Here is a 20,993-nt window from a genome sequence, read left to right on the forward strand (position 1 = left end):
CTAGGCACCGTGCTAAGCATTTTATAAGCATTCGCATTTGATCCTCATGAGAAACCTATGAGCACGGTGCCACACGCCCATTTTACAAGAAACGGGCTTAGAAAGGGTGTCTCTTGCCAAAGGTCACAGAGGCAAGACTAGAGTCCAGGTCTGTGGGATGACCCCTTTTTTGGTGTTGCTGTTGAGATTTAATAATTTTTTTTTTTTTTGCCTTATCAAGGACATTTTTTTTTTTTTAAGGATCACAAATCCTGCTTTCTTTTTTTTAAATTTAATTAATTAATTTATTTATTTTTGGCTGTGTTGGGTCTTCGTTTCTGTGCGAAGGCTTTCTCTAGTTGAGGCAAGCGGGGGCCACTCTTCATCGCGGTGCACGGGCCTCTCACTATCGTGGCCTCTCTTGTTGCGGAGCACAGGCTCCAGACGCACAGGCTCAGTAGTTGTGGCTCACGGGCCTAGTTGCTCCGCGGCATGTGGAATCTTCCCAGACCAGGGCTCGAACCCGTGTCCCCTGCATTAGCAGGCAGATTCTCAACCACTGTGCCACCTGGGAAGCCCAAGGACATTCTTAAGTGAAACCAGCTTTTCCCCACCCCGGAGTGCACGGGGGTAAAGAATACAGTGACTACTAGTACAGTTTGGTGTCACTGCCTTGATTCCTGCTAAGGCACTAGCAGTTTTAGATGCCACTGCTTTACACCTTGAGTGCAAATACCCAAAAAGCGAACAAGGCAGATAATGTCTTAGTATTTTCTAAAGTAATTTTGAACTCACAGACCCCCTAAAAGGGTCTTGGAGGCCTCCAGGGATCCACAGACCACACTTTGAGAACAATCCTCTGGGTTATGGGACTATCAGGGATTTTCTGGTTTTTCTTTCCCTCTTCTTCCTCTACCTCCTTCTTCTCCCTTAACATGTTTTCTAATTTTTCATGCAATCCACATGTCTTACTTATATAATTTTTAAAATTTAAGATTAATTATGAACATCTTTCTACGTTAAATGGGCTCTAAGATTTTAATATATTTACATTTTTAATTAAGAAAATGGATATTCCATATGTAACGATACAGCCATGTATTTATTATATTCATTCTTCTCATGCCACCTTCACACATACAATTTTTTTTACTTCACCTTTCTTTTTTTTTTTTTTAAATTGAAGTATGATTGACGTACAATGTTATATAAGTTTCAGGTGTACAACATAGGGGTTCAAAATTTTTCAAGGTTATACTCCATTTATAGTTCTTATAAAATATTGGCTATATTCCCCGTGTTGTACCATATATCCTTGTTCATGCATAAAATTTAATTTTTTTCCTGTTGGATTCTTTCTTAGGCTGTATCCTAGTCCAGTCATCCTGAGACCACCAAGAACAAACCTTTAGTCTGACAGTCAGCTCAGTTGATCCACTGCAATGAGGGGGAGGAACTGAGGGGGGTCTGACTACACAGAGGGCAAGGCGATTACAGGATTTGGGTGAAGAGTGGGGTTAGGTTAGGTGAAATGTAAACCAAGCAGTGCTTTTTTTTTTTTTTTTTGGCCATGCCACGTAGCATGTGGGATCTTAGTTCCCTATCCAGGGATTGAACCTGTGCCCCCTGCAGTGGAAATGTGGAGTCTTAACCACTGGACTGCCAGGGAAGTCCCAACCAAGCAGTATTTTGATAGGCTCAACACAGCACAGGGCTGCATGAGAAGTGTCAGCTTCAGGTTTGGACAGCAAAGTATCCTGTGTTAAGTGGAAACTACAAAGTTGAGACAGGCGTGGAACGTTGAGTCCAGGAATTCCATACTGGGGCAACTTCTCTGTGTCAAAGTGACTTGGCGCCTCCAGGGTTGTTTCTTTCTTACTAACATAATTTCAGACAGCAAATTCCTGATAGTTTGTGATTGTAGCGGAAAAAAAGAAATCCTGGTAAAAAAGTACAAGTAATAATCACTCACACAGCATGGTTATCGGGACACTTTACAGTTGTAACGTGACCTTGGGAGAAATAATGTTTCCTGTTTACATTGCAGCTGGCTTTGTCCGTGCCTGTCTGGACAGGCAAATTTTACCTGCTCATTCCAAGCTAATCTTTACTTTCTCAGCTATAGACCCCCAAACAGAAGTTCTGAACCAAATGATTTAGTCGTTTTTCTTTTTCACTTCCCCTGACCGCATTACCTAAAACAGTCCAGTTCCACCCCCAATCAGTCACTCTGTTTCTAATAGCTATGGAAATGCACCTCGTCCCCACTGGTCACTGCGGTACCTTCGAGTCCTCAGGGATCAGAGGTGACTCTCCCAAGGAAGCTGCTTCTCACCAGAGGCTGCTGTCCTGGAGGTGGCAGGAAACAGAATCATTGCCACCCGCCACAGGCAGAGGGTTGGGGAGCGGGGCAGTCCCATCCCAAACCAAGGCAGCTCCATTGCACACAAATTTCCAAGGCCCCCGTGGAAGTCTGAACCCAAGAATCTGCAGAAGATGGGCCTCTAGCTGGCATCCCTCCTTCCCTGGAACTTCACCCTGTTGGGCCATGCCCAGCCTCCTTGCACTAGACGATCTAATTTTATATTCATAAGGTACTTACGTAAACAGATACACGTCTCTGTATTTATTTATGTCTGTATTTATTGGCTTGTGGTAAGTCAGGCACAAAACCAGATTATCTTGAAAGAATGAACCGTGGCAATTTGCCATAAAATGATTGCAATAAAAATTTTATTTAGAAGTGATTAGAGATGTTTTAAGGTCATAACATCTTCACAAGTTGAGCTGGAAGGGAGCTTAGTTAGAATGATCTTCTCCAACCCTTTCAGCTCACACAGGAGAAACTCTTTCAAACTCAGAGAAGTTAAGTCACCTGGCCAAGGTAACACAGCACCTCCAGAGCTAACTCTTGGACATAGATTCTCCTGTGGGGCTAGGCAGGTGGGGAATCCTTTGTTCTCTCTCCTCCTTGAAGAGATTTTTTTTTAGGTTACTTTCCTAGTACTGACAAGTGGCCCTGCTAACCGTGGCTTTGTGTCTCAGATGATTAAGTCTTGTTCGTTAAATGGCTTTGTTTTGTCTCCAGGAGGCTCCCAGCTTTCTGGTTGGCTGAGAAAACTGGCCTGTCTGGTCCGGGTTCGCTGCACTCCACACCCCCCCACCCCCACCCCACCGCCGCGCAGGGCGGGCAGAGAACAGCTGACTCCAGCCGCTGCTCATGTGACCGTCACAGCTCCCAGTCCCAGGCCAGGGTGGACACTTTCAGGGGCTCCTTCTGGGAGGGGTACCAGGTAGGCACCCCAGCCCTGCCCGTCCACCGCTGGAACAGCCAAGGGGATACGGGACAGGAGTGGTCGGACAGACTTGGGCAGATCAGAAGTCAGACCCCCTGCGCTGGTCCAGGGCTCTTCGGGCAGCGGGCAGCGGGGAAAGAATGTGGTTGGCCTCGCACTGTCGCACACCACCCCTGCTTGCCCTCCCCCTCCCCCTGTCCCCGACCTCCAGGAAGGCCTGCTCTGCCCTGCCCTTCCTTCTTCTGTTCTTTGGCCTTCCTTTCCCCTCAGCTACAGACCTTTTCCCCTTTCTCTCTGCTGACTTAGCAGCGTGCCGCCCGGCGTGGAAGGATTAATCAGTGACAGGAAGCTGCCTCTTTCGGAGCAGTGACTGCTGTGGTCAGGAGAGCCTCCGCCAGGCCAGCCCTAGGAATCTGTCCTGCTCCCCGCCTGCTGCTTACCCCTGCTCCTGCCATGGGGTGCCTTGGGGCCCTCCTCTTCCTGCTTGGGGGCCTGGGAGCTCTCGCCCAGATCTGCGGTGAGTACCGGGATCTACTCCGTGCCTCTTGCCTGCTGGGTCCTTAGGAGAGAGGACCATCTTGTCCAAGCCCCTCATTATATAGCTGGAGAAACAGGCTCAGATGTGTGTGTGTGGTGGGGATGACTTAGCTGCCCCTCTGGGCTCCCACAGCAGTTTGGACTTAGCTGGACCTCAGCGTTGTAGCACATTGTATTGAGATGAATTGTATGTCTGACTCGCCTCCAGACAAGATCACTTCCATCAATTCAGTCATTTGTTCATTTATTCATTCAATACACATTGATTGAGCCTTCTCTGTGCCAGGCACCATGTTAGGCTTTGGGGAAAGAACAAAGAGCAAGACAGGTCTCCCCCCCTCCCTCCTAGAGCTTCTGTTCTAGTGAAGGGGATGGCGGTCAAGAGACAAGTCAGTGCTGTGTCGGGGGCTGTGATGAGTGCCAAAGGAAGCCCAAGGCCTGGAGGGGGTGGGGAATGCCAATTCAGGGAGAAGGGGTGGGAAGGATTTCCAAGGACCAGGGGGTGATGCAGGAACTGAGACCCGAAAGAGGAAAAGGAGCTGGCAAGGAAAGGAGTGAGGGGCGGGCACCCCGGCAGAGGGAAAGCGAGCGTGTGGAGACCCTGGCGGGTCAGGGCAGTGGCAAGGCGTTTGCTTTACCTTCCATACAGGGGCCTGCCTGCTCCGGTGCCCCCGGGAGTATCTCGGGAACTCTTGGGACCTGTCTGGGAGTTGGAGTGCACAGGCTCAGGGCTGCTCGTGCCCGGAGCCCCATGGGAAGCAGAGGCAGGAAGGGAAGGTGGGCCGCCCGCCTCTTTTCATTCCTCCTCGTCCTCTGCCCACAGCGTTTCACTCTGCCTACACCAGCAGGGTCTCCTGTGACCCTTGGAGAAACAGAGAGGCAGGTTCAGTCGTGTGCAGGTGACACATGAAGCAGTCAAGGGTTGAAGGGGCCAGGTGACCTGCCCAAGGCGCCCCAGCTTTCCAGGGCTTTGCTGGACTCAGTTCTCAGAACTCCAGGTCACGGTCTTCCCTGGGCACCAGGAGCCTCCCGCCCGGCGTGTTCCACAAGTGCCACCAGACCCCTCAGCCCTTGGCTCTTGGTTCCTGTCCAGGCAGTCCCCAGGGGAGACCCGGCACCCTCAGTGGGTGTGAACCTTTCAACAGTTGGTCCATAGGCCTGACCCCAAAAGAGCCCTGGACTGGGTTCGGGGGTGCAGCCCACTGCTGCTGGGCCATTTAGTCACCCCCAGTCTCATTCACTCACTTGTAAAATGGGCTAAGAATGCTCCCCTGCCTTCCTCCTTGGTGTGATGCAAGGATCCCACCACCTGCTTTACCAGGTTCAAGCCCTGTGTGGCTGTGAAACTGACACAGATCTGCGCTAGTGCCCATGCAGGGTGGGCTCCCGTCCTTCCCCTTGTCAAAGCCAGTCCTCAGCTGGCGGAGCTGGGCGGCCCTGTGTGCTGGAGGCCCTGAGGGGAGGGAGCTCGTCCAGGCTCACTTTTATTACCCCGGGTGAATCTTAGCAGCTCCTTCCTGCTAAGGAGGCTGAACTGTGTTTACCCACCTCTCTTTACAGCACCAGCTCCTCTTCCTATCACGCTAATCCCAGGGCTGACTCACCCGCTGGAGGTCAGAGCCCAGGGTGGGGGCGGGGCTCCCTCTCCAGTTTGAAGAAAAGGGAGAGGAAAAGAGAACTGTGGAGGGAGAGATGAGAGAGACAGGCTGAGAGATGGAGAGAATGAGATAGATCCAGAGAGAGAGAGAGAGAGAGAGGGAAATTCCTACAGAAATGGGGGCAGACACACAGAAAAGCACTGAGAAAGAGAAAGGAAAAGAGAAACAGCCCCCTCCCCAGTTCCTTTGCTCCGTCCCCTGGGAGGGAAGGCCTGCCCAGCAGCTGGAGCCCCACAGCAACTGGGAGGCAGTAAATGGGGAAAAGTCTAAAGTGGCTCCAAGGCCACCTACTCAGCTCAGGTTCCCTCCCCAAGGGAGGAAAGCGCCAGTCAGCTGGAGCTGGGAAACACCCCTAAGGCTTCTGCTTCCCTCGTGGGTAAATCCCGAAGCACACAGATAAATGGTCGCAAAGGATGATGGCTTTCTAACAATTCACCTCACAATCTCAGGTCCTTTTCACCTAAACTGAGGGGGCAGGAAAAGTGTTATTCTGAGATCTGCCCAGAGGAAGTTCACCAGGCAGCCCCAGTTAGCCAGTGGGCAGGCTGCAGTGTTTTTGTTTTTGTTTTTTTTTAATTGGAATATAGTTGATTTACAATGTTATGTTAGTTTCAGGTATACAGCAAAGTGAATCAGTTATACATATATATCCACTTTTTTTGAAGATTCTTTCCCCATATAGGTCATTACAGAGTATTGAGTAGAGTTCCCTGTGCTATACAATAGGTCCTTATTACTTATCTATTCTAGATACAGTAGTGTGTATATGTCAATCCCAGTCTCCTAATTTATCCGCCCCCCTTCACCCCTGGTAACCATAGGTTTGTTTTCTACACCTGTGACTCTATTTCTGTTTTAAAACTGGGTATGTAACTTGTTCCCAGCGTGGGTTGAAGTTTTTGTAAATGGGTGGAACACACCCCCAACTTTGGACTTCTGTTTCCTCTTTTGTGCAATGCAATGATGACAGTACCTACGTCACAGGGCTGGCCTGAGGACCGAGGGAGGTGGGGCGCAGTGCCTGGGGCACCCCACGCCGCTCGGCATCCAGTCTCTCTGTCACTCCTGATGGGCAGAGTGGCTGCCTGGCACCCGCGTCCTCTGCCCTGGGCCCACCACCTCTCCCTGGCCCACTCCGGCCGCTCTTTCAGGATACCGGCTTTTCCCCTGTTACCGCTGCCTCTCGTTACAGTCGGACTCCCGCATACGAGTAGGGTGTGTGCCAGGTGACAGTAAGGTGGGGATGTTTATTTCCTGGAGAAGACCCTGGTAAGGTCGCTGGTCGCCTGGCCCTGCGACCTCACTTGGCCTGTTCTCTTTCCTAAGAAATAACAGAGGTGGACAGCACGCTGGTGGAGAGGCTGGGCCAGCGCCTCTTGCCCTGGATGGACCGGCTCTCCCCGGAGCAGCTGAACCCCAGTATCTACGTGGGCCTGCGCCTCTCCAGCCTGCAGGCTGGGGCCAAGGAGGCCCACTACCTGCACAGCCTCAAGCTCAGCTACCAGCAGAGCCTCCTGAGGTCTGGCCACGCTCTCTCTCCTCTTTTCCCCATGGCGTGCTCCACATCCTAAGAGACAGGAGATCTGCGTTCCGGTTTGGGCCTATCACTGCTTTGTTGGGAGACCTTAGGGCAAGTTTCATCTCCTCTGGGCCTTTCTCCGTCTGTGGAATGGGGTTGGTCTGACTAGATTGGAGATGCCAATCCGGGGCCCTTGGGCGGCTACTGTACCCTCCGGTACCTGAGGCAGACATTACTAATCCATGGCTGCACTCTTTCATACTGAGCCCAGCAGCAGTATCGTACTATCCGTGCTCCCTTTCCAGGGGGCATTAAGAGGAAGCCTGTTCTGAGGTCCAGCACGGGAGTCTGAATGACAGGTGAAGGGTCAGGACCACCATGGAGCATCTCCTGCTTGGACTCCCTCTTGAGAAGTGGATGCAGGGCAGGGAGAGGAAAGAAAGGGGAGAGTGTATGGGTGAAGTGTGACCAAAATGGTGGGGCAAACAGGTCATTTGGATGCAAGAGCCCTCAGAGTTTGTCCTTGAGTTTAATTTCTCATCTTTATGAAATAAGCGTGACATACACAACTTACATAACTGACTACATCTGCTTTTGGCAGGTCTTGGAAACGTTCCAACTGCTAGGATTTTTTTTCCGCTTCGTAGTGGTGGTGGTGGGGCACCCCAAGCCAGGCTTACCAGGGTGGCACTTTCTCACTGAAGTGTTGTTAACTGGCGTTGTCCTATGTCTGCCTCCAGCAATGACAACAGTGACTCCGAGCCCAAGCCCTCCATGGGCCAGCTGGCCCTCTACCTGCTTGCTCTCCGGGCCAACTGCGAGTTTGTCGGAGGCCGCAAGGGGGACAGGCTGGTCTCACAGCTGAAGCGGTTCCTGGAGGACGAGAAGGGGGCCATTGGTGAGGAGGCGAGGTCTGCTGGGGCGGGGGAGGGCGCATCAGACAACATTGTCTGGTGAAACGTCTACATCAGAACTTTGGGTTTTTTCCCCAGGCCTCTTTCCTGCCCTCCATTCTGCCTGTCTCCATATCCGCTAGAGGCTTGGGCCTGCCCCGGTAGCCATTCTTGATCAAGCCTTTCCTGCATCCCACATACACTCTGTTGGCAAGCCCTGCTGCTCACCCACCAAGACTGGCCTGATTACCCACCTCTGGGACAGCTGCACAGCCTCCCTACTACTCACTCCTTACCTCTCTCTGCTAACTTTCCTGCCTCCTACCTCAATCTGGCACACACAGAGCGAGTCTTTAAATATAAATCTGATCTTGTTAGTGCTGCTTAAATCCTCCAGCAGCTGCTCCCTGCTGTGTTCACAGCCCTCAGGCCCAGCCTGTCTGCCCTTTTCTCCTCTCCAGGCCCTGCCCACCCACCCTCTGGCTCACCCACTCGCCTGCCCCTCCGTGGGCTCCGGCCACCCTGGCCTTCTCTCAGCTCACAAACCAGCGTCTTGACATATGTTCCCTCTATCTGGAAGGTTTCCTTCCCCTTCTAGCTCACTCCTACTCCACCTTTACCTCTCCCCCGCCCTTTCTCCCCAGCATCCCTGCCTCAGAGAATCCTTCCCCGACTCCCCAGCTACTCAAAGACCTCTGTTATTTGGCCACATGGACCTCGGTCCACAGTTCAGTTATAATCACGGTCTCGTGAGCATGGGTTGTGTTATTTCCGGAGGCCCTGGCTGCACTGTGCCTGGCCTGTCATCACTGTTCATACCTCCAAGCACAGCGCCTGACACTTAGTGGGGTTTCAGCAAGTATGAGTCAAGGAAATGAAGGAAAGAAGGATCCCACGACCCAAAGGAGGGTGTCGGGAAGTGCAGGCAATGGGTCCAGTGCTGGCGGTGCTGGTTGCTGGGAGGGGGCAGAGAGGTCACCCCTCAAGCCCAGCATGACAGCCCCACCCTGTGGTTTTCTCCCTCCCAGGGCATAATCACCAGGGCCACCCTCACACCAGCTACTACCAGTACGGCCTGGGCATCCTGGCCCTGTGTGTCCACCAGAAGCGGGTCCATGACAGCGTGGTGGGCAAGCTCCTGTATGCTGTGGAATACAAACAGCATCTCCAGCAGGGCCACTTCCCTGTGGGTGAGTGGACCAGACCCTGAAGGCCAGGCTGGCACTCCTCCAGCCCCCTGCCCCAAATGAAGGCCTCCACCCCTGGTCCCATGCTCACCTTTCCTTGGGACCCCTCCTATCGAGTCCACTAGGAGCACAATGGTGAGGGTTCGTTGTGGTGCAGGGGCTATGAGCCAGCGCTGGGGCTGGACCGGCTTCCTGACCCCATCCTCCATCGCATACTTACTGTAGGTCACCCTGGACAGATCAGCTGGCCTTTCTGGCTCAGCTTCTCTGGTAAAATAACCCACCAGCAGCATCTCAATAAAAGATGCCTTATATGTAAAGGGCATAGCATGGTACCCAGCATGGAGAAAGTTCTGGATACACAGCTCTGATGTTCTCATCAAATGAGCTGAGAGGCCTGAGGCCTGGATTCTGGATCTGCTTCTTCACTGTGTGACCTTGGGTTTCCAGTGCCCTCTCCTGTCATCATGATTGCAAGGTCTCTTCTAGGCCTGGCTGTGTTCTGTGAGTGTGTGTGCCTCATATAGGGCGGGATAGGATGGAGTAGGTTGGAGGTGGGGAGGGTAGGTACCCAGAGAGAAGAAGGCAGCAGGGCCCCTGCCAGCAGAGAGCTTGTTCTGCCTCAGAGGCTTATAGAAAACCCACCGGGGACACATTAAATCATCCCGGGGTGGGGAGCTTAAAACCCCCCAGGGCCCAAGCAGCTCCCTGGACCTAATAAACCAGACCACCTGGGGGTGGACCCAGGCACCTGCTCCTTTAAAAATCTCCTGGTGAGGAATTCCCTGGCGGTCCAGTGGTTGGGACTCCATGCTTTCACTGCCGAGGGCCCAGGTTCGAGCCCTGGTTGGAGAACTAAGATCCCACAAGCTGTGCAGCACGGCCAGAAAAAAAAAGAAAAAAAAAAAAAAAAGAAAGAAAAATCAAACAAACTCCCCTGGTGATTCTAAAGTGCAGGCAGGTTTGGGAACAAGTGTGTAGGCTAAAGTCCTCTTGGCCCTCCCTCCTCCAGTCTCTCTCCCCAACCTCTAACCCCCAGGCAGCAGACAGGGATACGGTGACCACCCATCCCAGTTTGCCATCCTGGAAACTGGGCAGACTGGGCTGTTGGTCCCCCTAGCTGGTGGAAACTTTCTGAAATGCTGCTCTGACCTTATTGTCCCCCTACCTCCAGCCCTCCCGTGTCTGCCCATTGCCCCAAGGTCCTGCCTGGGCTGACCCCACTTGGCTCTGTCCCTTGCAGACACACTGGCCATGGCGGGCTTGGCCTTCTCCTGTCTGGAGCTATCCAACCTCAACCCCAATCAGAGAAACCGGATCACTGTGGCCCTCGGGAGAGTGCAAGAGAAGATCCTGAAGGCCCAGACCCCAGAGGGCCACTTTGGGAATGTCTACAGCACCCCTCTGGCACTGCAGGTGGGAAGGAGACTCTGGGCTGGGCTCCACCCTGGTGGCTGGTGGGAGGTGCACCGGTGGGGTGCTGGAAGACCTGGCCCCTCCCTGCTGGCTGACCCGCCTCCTCTTCCCCATTCTGTCACCAGTTGCTGATGGCCTCCCTTAGACCCACGGTGGAGCTGGGCACAGCATGCCTCAAGGCCAAGGCTGCTCTGTTGGCCAGCCTACAGCACAAGGCCTTCCAGAACCCTCTCATGATTTCTCAGCTGCTGCCCATCCTGAACCAGAAGAGCTATGTGGACCTCATCTCCACAGACTGTCAGGCACCAAGAGGTAGCCGGGCCTTTCATAGAAGCCCTGCTCTTTTCAATCTGCAATGAGGTCTGCCTGTCCCAGGAAGGGAACTTGCTCCGTCTTGATTTGCTGAGTCAACAGGGGTTTGCAGGTGTGCGTGGGACACACGGGCAGCTAAGATGCAGTCACAGATGCTAGAAGCTCACAGTGTGGGGAGGGAGATATCAAATGGTGAGCTCTGGGCGGGCCATGAATCTCCAGCCCCTTGTGTGATACCCAGTACAGAAGTGTTCGAATGAATGAATGGGGAGAGACACATTTTGGTTAGCTCTGATACATCATAATGAGTCCCAGTTAGCTGCTTGAATCAGGGCTTCATCTGGGGGAGGGGCTGGGGTGGGTGGGTGGGTGAGATTTGCCAGTGGAGAAGAGGGGAGGAAAGGCAGAGCAGGGAGGGGGCAGCAAGGGCAAAGGCTCAGAGGTATACAAGACTGGAGTTGGGGGGAAGGGTCTCACTAAAGAGTGGGGTCTGAGAGAATGAGCTGGAGTGGCAGGCAGGAGGGTGAAAAGGAGGGGAGGCCCTCAGAGGTAACATGCATGTTCTAGAAAGAACCCTGGGTGGGGGGTGCTTGTGGCAGAGAGGTGGGAGGGGGATACTGGAGGCAGAAAAACCAGTGAGGGGCCTGACCTTGGGTGGCGAGGGTGGTGGGAGCTGAGGGACAGGGGAGGCTGGAAAGGCAGCCAGGTGGTGGTGGTGTTGACCGGGATGGGACCGAGGGGAAGGAGGAGGTCTCGATGGGCCACAGTGTCTTCCAGGGAAGAAAGGAGGACTAAGGCCTGGCCCCCTGCCCTCAGACCAGCTGCCCCTTCCCCTCTCCCTGGCACAGTCCTGTTGGAACCAGCTACGGAGACCCCTTCACAGACCCAAGTCCCAGAGCTCATCCATGTCACGCTGAAGGTCTCCAGCATCTTTCCTTCGTACAGACACTCCGTCTCTGTCCCTGTCGGCTCCTCTTTGGAAGATGTCCTGAAGAAGGCCCAGGAGCACAGCAGATTCAGGTGAGACTGCCCCCCCACCCCCATCTCCCAGCCCTCACCCGACTCGACCCCACATCCCCAAAACGGGACATGAATGGGGCAAGGGATGGAGAGAGGGTTCCCTTGGGAGAGGCCCGGGCTCTCTTCCACCTTCTCCACCCCCGACTCACCCACGCTGTGGCGGAAACAGGCATCATGATTAGGAGAGCAGGCTCCCGAGGCAGACCCTCCACATCTGGAATCCCAGCTCAGCCGTTCTCCAGCTAGGGACCAGCCAGTTATTTTCCTGCAGCTCATGAGGATGGCAGTTGTGCTCCCCCCATCCACCAGAGCCCATGCAGGAGTCCGGGAATTAGTGCACGGAGAGGGCATGGTACATGCTTTTTGTGTGCAGGGTCCCGCACTTAGAAGTGCTCGATACATGTTAGCTTTCAGAAGAATAAGGATTTTTATTATCAAACGATCTTGGTCTAATCCCTGTGATGATTTAATTACCTGGGCAAGCCCTCTGCAGAATGTGGAGGTGGGACAACAGCCTTAAACTTGCTTCTCACCCTGAGATTTGACAGATCTGAGGACAAGCATTTCCAGAGCACTGCTCTGTGCCAGCTGTGTCTGTGCCTAAATAAGATGGGAGGGATCACCAGTGGGGATCTGGTCCGGAGAATGAGTACGTTCCACCAGACCCCACTAGACCCCAGACTTCTCTTCTAGAAAAATGTGCCTCTGTTTGAGAGGGTCCCAATTTCTGTCCCCAACTGGAGCTCCCAAAGGACAGCATCCTGCTGCCAGGGAGGACCCACAGCGGGCACCTTGGGGTTGTCTGGAGCAGGGAATTTCAGGCCAGAGATATGCAAAAACTCCTATAAAGGATGAAAATTCCCCCAGACCCCAGGTTAAGTTATTTCTGTAATAATATGACTTATATGTGTACTAATGTTTACTATTTAAAGTCCTTTCTCTTTTTGGCTCTTAGGCGGCTATAAATCCTAAACAGCTTTGCAAATTAAATACAAAGAAAACTGTGAAACCAATAACATTCAAATAGGGACTGTCTGCTGAGGAGCAGGTGTACACACCAGTGCCAGTGAGCCCGACGTGCTCAGCACTTTCTGGGTTTGAGCTGCCGTCAGGCGGAGTTTGCACAGGCAGCTGCAGCTTGTAGACTCTTCCCTGGCCCCGAACACGCCACTTATTACCAAGCTGACCTCAGTCCTCTGGGGGCCACACACCCTGGGCACCCTTGGGAGGCCTTAGTCCGGCAGGCCCTGGGATTACCTAGAACCTGCTGGTATTCGTGTTTGGATATTGTCATCAAAATGGAAAAAAAATTGAACTTAACATTTTTATTCAGAACTCCAGGACCTCTGAGAAAACGTCAGGGATACCAATCTGAGAAATGATTCTCTTGGTGGTGGAGGGGGTGTCTGAGACGGTTTCAGGGGCTAGAAGGGAGGCACATTTGAGGCACGTGAGTGCACAGCAGAGAAAGCTGGATTCTAGAAGGAGAGAGAGGAAAAGAGACAGAGAGAGACGGAGAGAGAGACAGAAAGAGGAGAGAGAGAAACGGAGAGAGGCCGGTACAGAGCGGTTCTCCGGGCAGCCATGTGGCCCCGCACTTAAGGGAGGACTGGGGACGGGCTGCTCCCTAAGACCTTCCCTTTGACCAGGTCACCCTGAGGGTATTTCTGTTTCTTAAAACTATGAAAACCCTCCCTCTCTAAGAACAACACCATTGATAAGGAGACAGGAAGGACAGGGCCACAGTGTTTTAAGAGGATCCCTTTGGGGACTTCCCTGGCGGTACAGTGGTTCAGACTCCAGGCTTCCACTGCAGGGGGCGCGGGTTCGATCCCTGGTCCGGGAACTAGGATCCGGGATCCCTTTGTGTTTGTGGCAGTGGCGTCAGGGAGGGGTGGCATGAAGAAGGAGTCTCTTGGTTGCAAAAGCCAGGAATCTAATCCAAGCCTCTCTGGTAGTGGGGAGCGTGGGGTGTGTACGGTCGGAGAGAAGACTGAGCAACCCAGCCACAAGGATGGGGGTGCCCCTGAGCCACAGAAACTTCTGGAACCAGAGACCCAGAGCCACCACTGGGCGTCTGCCTCTGTCTTGCCTTTTCCTGCTTCTTTCTCACGCTGGCCTCACTGTCTCTCGTGGGCCGTTGTCAGCTTCTGATTCCCACCCCCTGCAATGTCAGCCCCCAGAGGGGATGCAGTCCCCCGAGTGGGCGGTGTCCGTGGGGCTGGAGAGGAGGCGTGGAGGAGAGACCCATGGTGAGGTGGCCCAGGAAGGGTTTGGCTAGCGCTGCCCTGAGAGCGAGGGCAGGACTTTCCTTGTGGGGGTGGTTCTACTTCTGCCCTTGGGTCGAGGGGAGCAAAGTCACTTTTTCTCCCTCTTTGCCTGTCCCTTTGGTAGGTATGGAACACAGGCCTCCTTGTCAGGCCCCTACCTGACCTCCGTGATGGGGAAGAAAGCTGGGGAACGTGAGTTCTGGCAACTCCTCCGAGCCCCCGACACCCCGCTGCTGCAAGGTGAGTCTGGTGGCCAGCCCCCTCCGGACGTGTCCCCCAGCCCAGCCCTGTCCCAGCACTGAGGCTTTGTCGACTCACGCCAGCTTTCCCCTGGACCTTCCTGGGCCTCAGCCTCAGATAACCACTGATGCTCAAGTTTGCATATAATATATTTAACTGTATTCTGAAGAATTTTTATGTACATTATTGTGGCAACTCTAGGAAAGCAGATAGGCAAAAAAGAAGAAATTTAAAATTGCCTGTAATCCGCTACCCAGAAATAACTTCTTTTAACTTTTGGTGTATTTTCTTCCAGATAATTTTTTAAATATGTATGTTTGTTTTTTCATAGAAATGAAGCCATACTCTATAGCAGTGCTCTCCGATAGAAATAAAATGTGAGCCACATGTGTAATTCTAAGTTCTGCAGTTGGTGAAACTAATATTAATAATATATCTTATTTAGTCCAATACATCCAAAATATCATTCCAAGATGTAATCAATGCAAAATAATTAATGACATATTTTGCATGCCTGTTTTTTGTACTTTTCAAGTGCTCAGTAGCCACATGTGGCTAATGGCTGGCATATCGAATGGCACAGCTCTCTATACTGTTTTGCAATTTATTTTTTTCAGCCTTAACATATTGTAGCCATCTGTCTATGTTGGTATATGTGGATCTTCCCCTTTCTTTGTAATAGCCACATAGGATATCTCATCCAGCAGGGTGCTTTGGGCTGCAAGTAACAGAAATGTAATACAAACTAGCTTCCACGACATGCATTGGCTCATCCATTGGCTCATGTGACCAGATTCCAGTGGGAGCAAGGATTTCAGCCTCAGCCCTACCTCCCTGTGACTCTCCTCCTCTCTTTGCTGGCTTCCTACCTCCAGAGAGGCTACTCTGTGTCTTCCTGGGGCTGCTCCCTTTTATGACTTGGGAAACTTGTCTCTGAATCCCCCAGCAAATGTCTCCTGGCATCCTGAAGGCGGACTTGGGACACAGGCGCGTTCCTTGACTCATCCCTGTTGCTAGGAGATGGCCCAGGTTCTGCGCCCATCATTGGCTAGAGAGAAGGGACCATGGCAAGACTGGCTTAGGCCAATTAGGGCCCAGCCCTGGCGTGGAGTGGGATGGGTGGACCACAGCTTATCAACTCCTGCTGGACCTTTAGGGTGTCTCCAGTTTTAACTCTTATGCCCCAAGCTGTCATAAGCATCCCTGAGCATCAGCCCAGTCACCAGACAGACTCTTAAGGGTCATCTGTCCCCGCTCCTGCTACCTGGAACTTCTAGTGGGCATTTGCCATGGGCCAGGCATTGGGCCAAATGCTTTACAGAAGGTGGGACTTGCTGAGGGAGCCCAGTAAAAAGCATTCTCTTTTCCTGCCTGGCTTCTGGACAAATTGAGAAATAAAACCAAGAGGTGACAGATGGAGAGACCAGATCTGGCCTCTATTACTGATAAAGGCTGGACAGAGGAGGTAGCCGACGGGGAGAGCCCGATGGACTCGGCCATGAGGCAGACGTGGGTGGTCGTGTCCTCTACCTACCCCCCTCGACTCCCACTCCAGCAGGAAGCCCACTCCCATGGGGAAAAAAGGAGGGCACGGTTGTTGATATCACTATTATCCTCATTTTAGAAATGGGAACACCAGCACTCAGAGAGGTTAAATAACCTGCCCAGAGTCACACCCCTAGTGAGTGCAGAGCTGGGGCTTGACCGAGGTGTCATGCTGGAGCCTGGATTGTCCCTAGTGAGCAAAGGCTGACTTCACTCATGGTCCCCAGACCACACCGAGCAGGTCCCTCTTCCTGAAGGCCCTTTGGGGGACTATGAAGACAGTGACCCTGCCGGTCAGGTGTTGTCAGGGTCTCTGGTTCCTTTGGCCCCATGTTGGTTATCCGGCGTGCTGTCCCATACCCTCCCACACCCTCTGGGGGTCCCCCACTGCAAAATGAGCCTGTGGGTCTCAGCGACCCTGAGGTCACAACTGAGTTCAGAGTCTCCAGACTGGCTCTGGACAGGCCCCCAGTCTCCCATCACCAAGCCCTGAGCCCATCTTACAGACCGTGGCCTCAGGGCAGGGGTCCAGAAGGTGAGGTTGGTGGGGGGAACACTCCGCCCTGTTAACTCCCATCCCACAATATTTCTGCAGGTATTGCTGACTACAGACCCAGGGATGGAGAAGCCATCGAGCTGAGGCTGGTTGGCTGGTAGACCCCAGGCTCACCACCCCAGCTGCCTCCCACACTTCCTGGGCTTCTGCACTCCCTTCAGACATCCCTGTAACAGGCACACGCCTGACCCTGCTGCCTCCTCTTGTGCACTTGTCCCCGGATCGCCACAGCCACCACCCCTGCGGGGGTCCTAAACCACTGCCCACCCTGGAGCAGGGAGCCCAGCACCTTCCCCGGCAGGTCTGTCTGCCCGGGTCTGGCCCCACCTGGCCCCGCAGGTGTCCCGTGAAGGCCACTCATAGGCTGGAGAGTGTGAGCATCTCAGACTCCTTGGCACGAGGAGGCCACCGGCCGCTGGTGTTGTGAGTACCGCTTGCTCTGGGATGGGGGTCCCGCAAGGAGAGCTCTGTGGCCCTGACCCTAGCTTTCCACTCTTCACTCCATCGGGGCTGCTGCCCCAGAGCCAACTGCGGCATAGCAGCTGGCGAGGGCTCTGCAGGGCTGCTGTCAGCCCACCTCCAAAATGATTAAAGAATTGATTTGGCACATGCCCCAGGGTCCTGATGCCTCATGCTTGGAGCCAGTGTGGGGGCTGGGAGCAGAGAAGGGGGAGAGAGGCCCGTGGGGAGCAGAGGAGGGGGGTGAGCATTCTCCTGGGTACGGGCGGGGGGTGCACAGGAACGGTGCTGGCAGTGGTGACGCTGATTACTGTTTAGGGAGCGTGTACTTGCTGGACGCTCTCTTGCACAACTCTGAGGTTGTCGATGTTTCTATTTTCCTCTCTGCTTTACAGAGGGAGAGTGTCTGGTGGGGGGGCATGGCTTAGGAGACAGACAGACCTGGCCTGGGGAGGCCTCCTGGCTCCTCCACTCAAACACTGAAAATCAGGGGCTTTCATGATTGTGTCGACTTAAAAAAACAAACAAAAAAAAGCATAACGTGAGAGTAGCGAGTTAAGTTTTATTTGGGGCAAAATGAGGACTGTAGCCCAGGAGACAGCATTTCAGATAGCTCTGAGAAACTGCTCTGAAGAGGTAGGGGAGGGGTCAGCACTATAGATGATCTTAGCGAAGGGGGTACATGTAGTCAAGCACACATTTTGGCAGAGAGCTGCTGCTCGTCTCGTGCAGGTTACTGCTCGTTGCCAGGAGCAGATGGCTCCATGAATGATTTTAGTGCTTTTCTAGAGAAGAGAAGATGCAAGAATTGGGCTCATAAAATCTTCTCCTAAGAATATCTGCCTGTTCTGCCTGTTTTTCCCAGAGCACAGAGTGCCTCATTCCTGATTTCCACCCTGAACTCCTTTCAGGGTGTGTTGAAGGTCAGCGGCTACAGGGGCTAGTGACCTAATCCTTGTAGAGGCAGATGGCAGTTGACAAGTTTTAGTTGGCAATTGTTAGGATTACATGGCAGAGTCCAAATGCAACTGAAGGCCCAGGACCCTAGAGCTTTTCCCCAAGGCACAGTCAGGCGTCACCCCAGGCCTCAGCGGCCAGTGGGTTGGGGACCCTGCCTCTGTGTGGGAGGGCCTGGGCTCTGGGCTGCCCTCTGGGAAGTAGGGTTCAGGCCAGGCGGGCACCCCACAAGCCCCACCCCACCGAGGTTAGGAAGGGGGTCTGCCCTTGGAGGGGCCCTCTGACAGCATGTCAGGTTTCACAGTGACTCTCACAGAGCCGTCCACGCCATGGATTAAACATGTGCTTCTTCCTCCGATATTTAGGGTCTGGGCAAGTAGGGGAAGTAAGCGATTTAAAAAATGCTTTACAGACATCCAAGTACCTGAAAGCCAAATGAAAAAGCCGCCTCCGTTTTGAAGGTGAAATGTCTGTGCCCAGATCCCCAGAGTGCTTGTTCACCTGTCCTTTCTTAATCTCGGCCAAGGGCACTTTAGAGAGGATTCAGGACCTGCCCTGGGACCCTCTCCTCACAGAAGGGTGGAGGTTCAGAGAGACCTGCGGCTTCCCGCAGGTCACACAGCCTGTGGGTGTCAGAGCCAAGGTCCCCACCCACTGACCCCAGCCCTTGCCCCTGCACCGCCTTGCTGCCTCCCCACCTCCCGAGGAAGCCAGGGCCCCTCCCATATAGGGGAGGCCAGCTGTGGCAGGTCCCAGGCCAGGCTAGGGGGAGGGTGGACTTAACTAAAGGGAGCACCCCTGCACTGGGCTTTCAGCGTCCACGGTCTGGATGTGATCCTCCCTCTGGAGGAACTGTCTTAGTCGGGGTGTGTTTGGCTCTGAGCAACAGGGAGCTACTGAATCCTGCTCAAATCAAAGGATATTTGCTGACGGACTTTCCTGGCAGTACAGTGGTTAGGACTCCATGCTTCCACTGCAGGGGTCGCGGGTTTGATCCCTGGTCAGGGAACTAAGATCCCACATGCTGCTCGGGGTGGCAAAAAAAATAAAAATAAAAAATAAAAAATAAAAAAGGATATTTGCTGAAAAGACTCAGCCCACCAATTTAAGGGCAGCCGAGGGCAGTAGGGAAATGGAAGTTGGGGCTCAGGGCTCCATCCTTCCACTACCCTCAGGCTCTCTCCTCTCCGTGTCCTCCCCTCCGTCAGCTTCCTCTGAACGTGGCCCCAGCAGTGACTCTTCTGACTTCCAGTTTAATTCCCCAGGCCCTCTTATCTTCTTAGCCTGTGTCCCAAAGCCTGGAGAGGGGTCTGACCGGCACAGCCCACTTCTGGGCCCTGGGTCATGTGTCTAGTCTGGCTCCATCAGCAGGGACCCCGAGAAGGGGCATGGGTGGGAGGACAGTCATGTCCACAGTAAGAGTCTGACAAGCAGTGGCCCCCCTGGAATGGGGGCCCAGGTTTGCGTCTGGCCTGCATTTAGAGCTGTGTGACTCCAGACAAGCCGCGTCCCCTCGCGCAGCCTGTTCCTAACTCACAACTGTGGGGTGGCGCCTTGGTTTACATTCATGCCTGTGAGCTCATCATAGATCACAGATGGGGAGACTGAGTCCCCGCAGTGAAGTGACTGGTCTAGAGACATGCAGCGACATGAGGAGAGACCCGTCCCAAGCCTCTGCAGCTCAGTTACTGGAAATGGGTTCTTCTTCCCTCCTGGTGCTTCCCAGGGTCCCGCCCTGAATCACCTGCTTCCTGCAGCAGTGGTGGGGGGCGGCAGGTGAAGGGCAGCACTCAGACCCAGACCGGAGGGATATGAGAGCCTGTGGGCAGGGGCAGGCTGCTCGGGGCTGCTCTGGGCTTTCAGGTGGACCCCAAGGGGTGCGAAGGAGCCCCTGCTGCCCTCTATGAAGCTGGGTGCCCACCCCCGCCATTCTCCCACAAGGGAACATCCTGTGGAGAGTCTTGCTGCCTGCAGGTCAAGGCAGGTTAAAAACTGGGGCTCGGGAGCCAGGTAGACCTGGTCTGAATCCCCCACCACCACTCAAGCTGCACAATCCCTGCTTTGGGTTCTGCCCTCAGCCTCCCCCTCGCCCCCCTCCCCCCCAAGGGTGTACAGCTCTCTCCCTCCCACCAAGGCCAACATAGGCCTCATCTTGGTTAATCCTCATTCCTCATAGCTCACCCCTCACCAGGCCGGGCAGGTGGGAGTGCTTTTTGGCAGTCTTGGAGGAGGTGTAGACACTGCCTACCACTCCGCAGTAGCTCAGCTCTTAGAAGATTGGGGGGTGTTTACTATTTTTTAATTAATTGCTGTTTTTTTAATTAAAGGAAGCTTAACTGGAAAACTGACAAAATCTCAAAAAGAATCTAACCCTTAGAGGCCCTGATTCCTCCTCTTCAGGAAATGTGGGGCTAGGGGGGCTGCCCCCTTGGCTGGCTCAGTTTCCCTCCCACAACCCCTCCTGGAAAAACCCCATCTAAATACCTGCATATTTTGGTCTTTCACCTGGAAATCTCCTGCCCTACAATTTGGACTATTCAGCAGTGATTTGCAGGCTCATGCGGGTGTCAGAATCACCAGAGGCAAATGAAAAAAAATTCACATCCCTGGGCCCACCAGAGGGTATCTGAATTCAGCAGGTCTGAATCAGTAGTGAGGCTGGGGAATTTTAATCCCAGTCCAAGGATTGTGATGGGGATTAGGGGACACTTGCAGCCATTCTGTGTTCTGACCACCAGAGGGCGCCGTGGACGGAGATGAGCGGTCTCCCTTTGAGGTCTTGTTCCTCCAGACAGGTTGCTCGTTCCTCCATCAAGGACTTGCTGGTCAGACGACAGGCTAGGGGTGAACCGTGTCCCAGTGGGAAGGAGCTTCCACAGAGAAGGAAGCTGGACGTCAGGAAAGAGGCTCACAGTGGGCAGTGATTCTTGCACACTTGGACTCCTGAGCTGAGAGAGGCCAGGGCCCAGCCTGGAATCCCTATCAGCCTGTCCTGCTCTGGGTTGTGCTGTTTACCCAACACCGATGCAAGGGCAAAGGCTTAGTGGCAGCTGCTCTGGCTCCCAGCCCACCTAGGGCTCTTTGTCCTGCCAGGGATGGGGGCAGAGGGTGGACCCCAGGAATTTCAGCTATGAGTCAGCTCTGAGTGC

General features: G+C 53.6%; 1 protein-coding gene across 3 annotated transcripts; it reads left to right on the forward strand.

Moving 5' to 3' along the window:
* Positions 1-3,168: 3,168 nt before the first annotated feature.
* Positions 3,169-17,039, forward strand: TCN2 (transcobalamin 2). Of its 3 annotated transcripts, none has more exons than XM_061169458.1 (10): positions 3,170-3,272; positions 3,585-3,792; positions 6,797-6,989; positions 7,730-7,887; positions 8,911-9,072; positions 10,313-10,485; positions 10,611-10,797; positions 11,646-11,817; positions 14,212-14,327; positions 16,468-17,039. In XM_061169458.1, the coding sequence occupies exons 2-10, from the start codon at positions 3,729-3,731 to the stop codon at positions 16,527-16,529; spliced, it is 1,287 nt and encodes a 428-aa protein (XP_061025441.1). In that variant the 5' UTR covers positions 3,170-3,272; positions 3,585-3,728; the 3' UTR covers positions 16,530-17,039. The 3 variants fall into 3 exon arrangements, with proteins under 3 accessions (XP_061025443.1, XP_061025441.1, XP_061025442.1); XM_061169459.1 differs by having other exon boundaries at positions 3,173-3,272; positions 3,582-3,792; XM_061169460.1 differs by lacking the exon at positions 8,911-9,072 and having other exon boundaries at positions 3,169-3,272.
* The last annotated feature ends 3,954 nt before the right edge of the window (positions 17,040-20,993 follow it).

The sequence above is a fragment of the Eubalaena glacialis genome, chromosome 15 (assembly GCF_028564815.1).
Source record: "Eubalaena glacialis isolate mEubGla1 chromosome 15, mEubGla1.1.hap2.+ XY, whole genome shotgun sequence".
NCBI lineage: Eukaryota > Metazoa > Chordata > Mammalia > Artiodactyla > Balaenidae > Eubalaena > Eubalaena glacialis.